This window comes from Aedes albopictus, chromosome 2 (assembly GCF_035046485.1).
Source record: "Aedes albopictus strain Foshan chromosome 2, AalbF5, whole genome shotgun sequence".
Classification (NCBI taxonomy): domain Eukaryota; kingdom Metazoa; phylum Arthropoda; class Insecta; order Diptera; family Culicidae; genus Aedes; species Aedes albopictus.
Window position 1 is genome coordinate 466,755,910 of NC_085137.1, and position 8,071 is coordinate 466,763,980.

At 45.5% G+C, this 8,071-nt stretch overlaps 1 protein-coding gene across 1 annotated transcript in view; it reads left to right on the forward strand.

The window, feature by feature from the left end:
* The window catches only part of LOC109412780 (heparan sulfate 2-O-sulfotransferase pipe), an 848,881-nt gene extending 845,245 nt beyond the window's left edge, over window positions 1-3,636 (forward strand). Inside the window, exons 5-6 of the mRNA XM_062853998.1 lie at window positions 1,954-2,513; window positions 2,577-3,636. Coding sequence (XP_062709982.1) covers window positions 1,954-2,513; window positions 2,577-2,901 — 885 coding nt within the window. The 3' untranslated portion in view covers window positions 2,902-3,636. The remainder of the gene's footprint in view (window positions 1-1,953; window positions 2,514-2,576) is intronic.
* The last annotated feature ends 4,435 nt before the right edge of the window (window positions 3,637-8,071 follow it).

An 8,071-nucleotide genomic window follows, 5' to 3' on the forward strand; every position in this document is an offset into this window, starting at 1 on the left:
TCATGAAAATATGGCAAAATGGGGCAAATTGGACAACTCCCGATGATGATTCTGGTGATAACAGATCTAGCGCTTTTTGTTCATGCCAAACAAATCAGCTTCAAATCACTAACATTAAAAATCCATTCATAATTAGGAAAAAATGTGAATATCCAGCAATTGTTGGGGCATATGGGGTAAAATAAGCATTTGAAAGGATCTTTCATGTATTCCTATAATTCCTATCAACTTCCAATTACACCAGCAACTATTTTCAGTGATCTACAGTCGTGTTAGTTGTTTGAAAGTACATTTTTATTATCTTTTTGTATGAAAAAAGGGCAAAATGGGGCAAAATGGACCACTTCCCGTGTCGTGCGGTGAATAAACTTAGCACCAATCGATTGCTCGTAATTTTTAACGTCAGAAATGGTCTACTTCACGTACCGAAACCAGCGGCGTTAAAAGATCCGTTTTTTGGGTCGATTTTTCCCACTGTGCATTGAGTGAACCACGGTATACGTTATGAAAACCCCTGATACAGGGTAACCATTCTTGGCTATAGTATCCCGTGGATTAGATTGTAACAAGAAGCCAACTCTATGCGATGGTGGAATCGAGCTCAGTTCTACACCATCAGACGACGAAGTAGGTCAAGTTGATCTCTGGCTTGGAGGAATAGTAGCGACTTTCTAGCAAATTGGGAGTCGTGGGTTCGATTCCCACCAGAGCATGTAGATTTCTTTTACTAGTTTTAATCTCATTTTTTTCTTCAAACGTGTTTCTGTTATGCATATGAATGTCAAAGCATTTTCAACAGTACACCAAAACTTCAAATTGGCAACCATTCCCACGAGTGGCAAGTGATGGACATTGCTCCCAGCAGAAAAGTTGTTGATCCCGCGAATTTACGCCACACAACCGAATCCTCACGCGCAAGCACTGCCATAAAAATAACAACCATTTGTACCGCCAGACGTACCCACCGAACAAAAAAAAACGAGCCAAATTTATGAGTTTCATGCGGTGTCATCGTTTTGTGTCACCAACCACCACCCTTCCAGTTTTGCCCCATATGGTGGTCCTGCCACAGAAGAGAGTACGTGCCCTTCCCGAATCCTCGCGCGCGCCGGAATCGCATTTTATAGCTGCACATGCAGGAGGACCGGGCCAAAAGACGTATGTAAATGAGACAACATCTTGTAGGTACGTTTGCGCTTTTCAGGGAAAAAAATCGGAATCCCCAAAGCAAACCCTGGCAAGGCTGGCACAGGCGAATTACCCTGCACACATATCCGAGGACTACGAGAACAGCAGACACTAGAGCCCCGAGTGCAGCGCCACTTACATACCGGGAAGAACCCTAACGAGCTTGTGCATACCTTCACCCCGCGGCTGGAGCACATGAACAACGAGAACAGAACGTCCAAAAAAATGGTCCCTCATAAAACACCCCAAAGGGACCGCTAGGTGCTGTGCCATAGATTCTTGTAAAGAATCTTTCTCCGCGAGTTTTTTTTTTTTTTCCTGGGGTAGCTGCTGGTGGAGCTTTTTGTTCCACTTGTGCACAATGATTTAGTTCATGTGCGGATCGTCGAGATGATGCTACCGCTGCAGGTTTATCTTGTTAGCGAAAATTATGACAACAAACAATCCCGCACAGTTACGGTTTGCTTAGCTTGATGTGGGTTTGATAAACGTGCATCAGGTTGATGGTTGGGAGTATCTGTAATATCAAAAATGTTTATCTAACGAAGAAGATTTTCAAAACAAATAATGCACGTGCAGAATGTTGTGGGAGAATTTTTGAATAATGAGTTACATATATTTTCGATTCGCGGATGATGGCTTCATGTGTAGAGAAAGTTGACGATTCTAATGACAGTATGGCCAAACATAGTTGAAAATAAAAACAGTAAAATTACTTTAATATTCTAAATCTAATGTCCCATCATATCTTCGTCTCATTTCTAGATGCAAACGCTCAGTGCTCGTGATCTGAACAACACCCGTCGCGCTGAAGTCCCAATCATTTTCTTCAACCGAGTCCCCAAAGTCGGCAGCCAAACGTTCATGGAGCTGCTCCGTCGTCTGGCCATCCGCAACGAGTACACTTTTCACCGGGATGTCGTCCAGCGCCTGGAGGTGATCCGACTATCCCCGGATCGTCAACAGGAACTCGCCGAAATGGTATCCGACCTTCCAATGCCGTCCGTGTACGTGAAGCACGTTTGCTACACCAACTTCACCCGGTTTGGCCTTCCGATGCCCATCTACGTCAATATGGTACGCGATCCGGTCGAGCGAATCATCAGCTGGTACTACTACGTCCGAGCTCCATGGTACTTCGTCGAACGGAAACAGGCCTTCCCCGATCTACCACTGCCGGATCCACGCTGGCTGAAGAAGGACTTCGAAACTTGCGTACTTCAGGGAGACCCGGAGTGTACCTACGCCCAGGGAGCTATCCACGAAGGTATCGGCGATCACCGTCGGCAAACTCTGTTCTTCTGCGGACACGATGAACAATGCCTGTAAGTCTCTTCCTAGACCGGTTTTACCAGTCTTACTCATGAAATCTCTTTCATCCCCCGCAGCCCCTTCAACAGCCAAGGAGCCCTGGAGCGTGCCAAATACGCCGTCGAAAGCCAGTACGCCGTCGTAGGAGTCCTAGAGGATCTCAACACCACCCTCGCAGTGCTGGAGCGATACGTGCCCAAGTTCTTCTCCGGTGCCACCAACGTGTACTTCAACGAAGTGAACCTGCTGCAGAAGATCAACAAGAACAACTTCAAACCCCCGGTCAGTCACGAAATCAAGGAACTGGTCCGACGAAACTTCACCCGCGAGATCGAATTCTACCAGTTCTGCAAGCAGCGACTGTACAAGCAGTACCTGGCCACGCAGTTGCCACACAAGTGAGGTCCGTACCACCCGGCAGCCCTAGAGAGTTCTGATATTTTAAGTACGAGCTCCCGGTGAGTGACTCCACCCTGTTCGGAGTCCTCCGCCCTCCTCGTGATACCGAAAGTTCCACCCATTCCGTCGCACTCCATGTCGTCGTCGTCGTCGTCGTTCGTTGTCTTCATTTTATCATTCATTGTTATACCGCCACCACCACTCTGTCTTAGTAGCTAAGCTTGATCAATGCGAACGGAAAGTCGCGTACCAGATTCCTTATTATTTATGAACAACCGTTGTTGTAACCAACACGCAACCACATTCACATGCACCGAACCGAATCATTCGAATTATTTAAGTAAGTTATCTCGACAAAACCATGATTATCGTTAGGTTCAAGTTTTTAAAATTGCCGTTGTGTTACAAAAGAAAAATCCAAGTTGAATGTGATAAGTGATTGTGCGGAAAAAAGGGATGAACGAGTGTACATTACTATTGGATAACTAATTTCTAAATTGATTGCGTGCTGATGAGAGACCTGTGTAAGAGCGTTAGTGAGGCATACCATTGATGAAGCAGAATGCACCGACAAGCCTTTTTGGAAGCGAAACTTGATGTTTTAGGAAGGAGAGATTTTTAAGTGAAACTGTTAGTAGACTAGAAACGAAGTAGATTGTAGAGCAATTGTAGAAAGTATTAGTACACATTAACTTATAAATGTTACTTAAGTACTGTGAAATGTTGCTTTTTCATCGCATTTTTATTAAGCTGAAAGAAATTCCTTTTTGTTCTCCACTGGACTCGTATCAGGGCCAATTGCTAATCGCTTCCAGTTCCCCTGGATGTTAAATGCCACCAGGACTTTCTCAACTGCAAGCAGCCATTGTATACGCAGTTCACCCCGAAGTTGCTGGAATTTCTCTGGTTCTCCACTGAATGTTATCTTCGTAAGTCAATCTTCCGGCATTCATGCACGTGTAACCCACAGCCTTGACAATTACTATCTCTTTGCTTGTATGGTTCATACGACGCTGAAATACACTGAAGCCCCAAATCACGCGGTTTTATTTGCGCCAAATTCCCAGTGGTTCACAAGATGGGGTCAAGGGCCGTAGTGGCCTTATTAGTGGTGTTGTAAACCTTAGGGGTTGCCAAACTGTTTTCAGATTCTGCGTCTCTAACAGCTTTTATTACAATATAGTGGCGTTGCATAGTTCAGTGGTTTCCAAGCCTGGATCATCACGAGCCATGCCTATTTCGCAAGAACCGAAAGCCCTAGGAGGTGTAAATGATTTCAGAATTCTGCGTCTCAAGAAGCACTAATTACAATATACAGCTCAATAGTTCCGCTTAAACCCATTGCAAAAGAGTTCGTGGGGCAATATCAGGCTCGATTCATGGGTGAACGCGCTACAACGGACCAGATGTTCGCCATCCGCCAGATGTTGAAGAAATGACGCGAATACAACGTGCCCACGTGGCAAATTATTCATGAATACGGATTCCCGGATAAACTTATACGATTGATCCAGGCGACAATGGATCGAGTCATGTGCGTAGTTCGAATATCAGGGACACTCTCGAGCCCCTTCGAATCTCGCTGAGGGTTACGGCAAGGTGATGGTCTTTCGTGCTTGCTGTTCAACATTGCTTTAGAGGGTGTAATTAGGAGAGCGGGGATAAACACGAGTGGAACGATTTTCACGAAGTCCGTTTCGCTGCTTGGTTTTGCCGATGTGTTGATATTATAGCTCACAATTTCAAATCGAGGCGGTTGAAGTATTTGTGTACTTGGGCTCACTGGTCACCGCTGACAACGATACCAGCAGAGAAATCCAGAGACGCGTTGTGGCAGACAATCGAGCTCACTTTGGACTCCGCAGACCTTAACGATCAAACAAAGATCCGGCACACGAATTTAACCATCCACATAACGCTGGTTAGACCAGATGTCTTCTATGGGCACGAAGCACTACTCTACTCTGCAGAGGACCAACGCGCCCTTGGAGTTTTCGAACGGAAGGTGTTTTGCGTACCATCTACGGTGGAGTGCAGAAGGAAGATGAGATTTAGAGAAAGCGAATGAACCACGAGCTGCATCAGCTGCTGAGAGAACCAACCATCGTCCACACCGTGAAAATCGGGAGGCTACGGTGGGTGGATCACGTCATGAGGATGTCCGGTATACCGGTAGAAGAAGACGTGGAGACGACTTCTACGTACAGCACAGGGCACTTAGTGTGACCGGTAAGGTAAGTAAGCTCTGTGGTTCCCAAACTGATTTTGCAAGAACCGTAAGCCTGTAGCCGCTGCTGGGCGATCCAGCATAAAACACGTGGCTTATGCGCCACTCCTCGAAAGGAGACCACGAGCCCAATTTTAAATTGCCCGGATGAGACTCCCAAAGGGCGAGTCCATTTATTTTCCTGAAAAGGATTTATGGATCGATCCAGCTGGCTACGATCTAAAACGGCCAAACGGGAAATCCCTATTACCACAACATAACAGCACAAACACGACGACACTCAGAGACGACGGTGAGAGATCTCACCTGAACCCCTACGATCCCACTAAAAAGAAGTTCTCATCACTGGCAGAACTCTCTCTTCTCACCACCAGATCCCTCACTGAGCTGGAAGACACTCATAAGATAACCCAATCAAACTCTACGTGTGGAGGACGGGACACGAAACTACAGCAAACCGCGCAGTGATGCTAAATACAATTAAAAAATCATATTGCTAGGATGGAAACTAATAACACATTTATTTGGGGTTTGACGAAACTGATACGAATATATTCACTTATATGACTATATTGACTTATTTCCTAAGATGACATACATGTTCACGGGTATACATCAATTCGAATTCATTATTCGTATTTGTGTTCGTTCTCTATCTTCTACCTCCTAGCATGTGTGCGATTTCCCTAGCCACTCCCTCTCTCTTCCTAACTGTGCTCAGTGCTCTGTATCGTGACGTCACATTTGCTGGAAGCTCAGCTTCGTATTTGTCTGCGCTCCTGGTGACAAAGCTTTCCTGCAGTGGTGGCGAAGACGGCTCACGCACGCATTTTCACGGGGCCAAGACGTTGGTCCCCCAAGACGCTGTCGGAAGGAATCCGATCTCCGAAAGGAGGTGTTGTTTTGGCTTTTCAGCACTTCATACTCAGTCTTTTGACTGGCAAAAAAGGTCCTCCGCGGCGCCCTCAGCGGACGCCGCACTTCTCGAAAAAAAGGAAAGGTTGACTCACCGATCTGTTCTGCTTACGAACCTTCGCAGTCGATGACCTGCAGGCCGGGTCGTTGACTCACCGGCGGCTTGGCTGATTGATGGCGGTCGTTGGTCGTTGATCGGCTCGTCACCGCGTGATCGCAATGGCAGTTGGCGTGCCCTATGCAATGGCGGTTTGTGGCAATTGATGCTGCCCGGCTGGTTTGTTGGCGAACCAGCTCGTGGACCTCGTCCACTTGAAGGTCCCCGGGCCTTCTCGGACCGATATGGTGACGGATCCGTCCGCTTCCGGCTATTTGGCGGTTGCCGGGTACTTCTCGTCCGTTGGGGAGGAAGCGGTCGCGCTTGAGCGCGGCGAACTGCGGCTTGAAGAGAAACTGGCGGGATACGAAACTTAAGCACTGGCACAAGAGCACGCTTAGAGCACAATTTCTCACCTTGGCTTGATCTTTCTACTACTTCTCAATCGCACACAGTTCTTAACGCACACTTCTGGCCTACTATGAACGAAACACAAGTTAGACAATTTAACTATATCAAACATCACTTTAACACCTACTTTGGCTCACGAAAATCTACGAAACAAACGCGAACACTTCCAATTCTTTGGACGATCACGGACGAAATGATCGAGTCTTTGTAGCCTCAGATAAGGGAAAGTGAATGATCTCGGACGTACCCGGAAGTACGTCATTTCCCGAACCCTTCGTGTTACATCGTGACTACACCGCTATGCGGATAACTTGACCGATAGTCGTGCTGCTTTCCCTTTCCCACCTTATCCAGAAAACAAATGGCCTCGACCTCGGGAAGCGTTTGTTAATGAATGCTTTTCGTTTGCCCAAGCTAAGGGATATTTACAAATTTGAATTATCTGAGACAGATTGTATTCTCTTACAATCTATCTTATTTTAAATATTTACAAACTTATTTACAAAATATATACAAAATCTCCTGACCGCTACAAGCCCCAGGAGAGGTTTGGTTGTTTGTTGGATTCTGCATTTCAAGGAGCTCTTATTACACTATAGTGGTGTTGTAAACTTCAGGGGTTTCCAATCTGGCGTTACGGTCCATACAAATTTATCAAAAGTCTAAAGTGCGATAAAAATCGAAAATAGTTTTCAGAGGCGTTGCAAAGCTTAGTGGCTTCAGGGCCGAGGTCACAGATCATGCTAATTTCGCAAGAACTGAAGTCATAGGACAAGCTGTGAATGTTTGTCAGATTCTGCATCTCAAGGATCATTTATTAGAATAAATTGGTGTTTCAAAGCTTGGCGGCTTCCGGGCGGAGGTCACGGACCATGGTACTTTCATAAAAGCCTAAAAGTGAGGAAAAATGAAAATGTTTTTCGAATTCTGCGTCGTAAAAAGTACTTAGTGATGGTGAAAACCTCAGTGGTTCTTAATATGGAGTCTCGGGCCACGTGCATTTCTGTAGAACCTTTGGAATGCATCTGTATTAAAAATACTGCTTCGTGGGATGCACAATCCGAGAAACATTTGCACTGTTTTTTAGTACTTTCAGTGCTTGAAAAATTGATGGTCTGTGACCTCTTATTTGGGAACTACTGAGATAGATTTTTAGTAGGTGCTGTAGTACCAAAGGCGTAGAATTAGAAAAAAAAAACATTTTCGTTTCATTGTCACACTTACAGTTCTTGAGATATTCGCGCGACCCGTGACTGAAGTTTGGAAACCACTGACTGTTTCAGCGTATCTCCACACTAAAATTTTTTTTATTCAGGTTATTTTGATGCGATTTTAATGTATGCACTTTTTTATGTTCTGCAGAAAAATAAAAAGAGCTAATCAGAACCAATATTGTGCATAATAAAATGTGATAGTGATGACAACGGTAGCCAAGGACGTTTATAGGAGAGAGCAAAGGGAGGTTGCAGTAACTCCCAATAATGGGTTTCAGCGGGTTACCAGAAGATCTCAGGGGCGTTTTC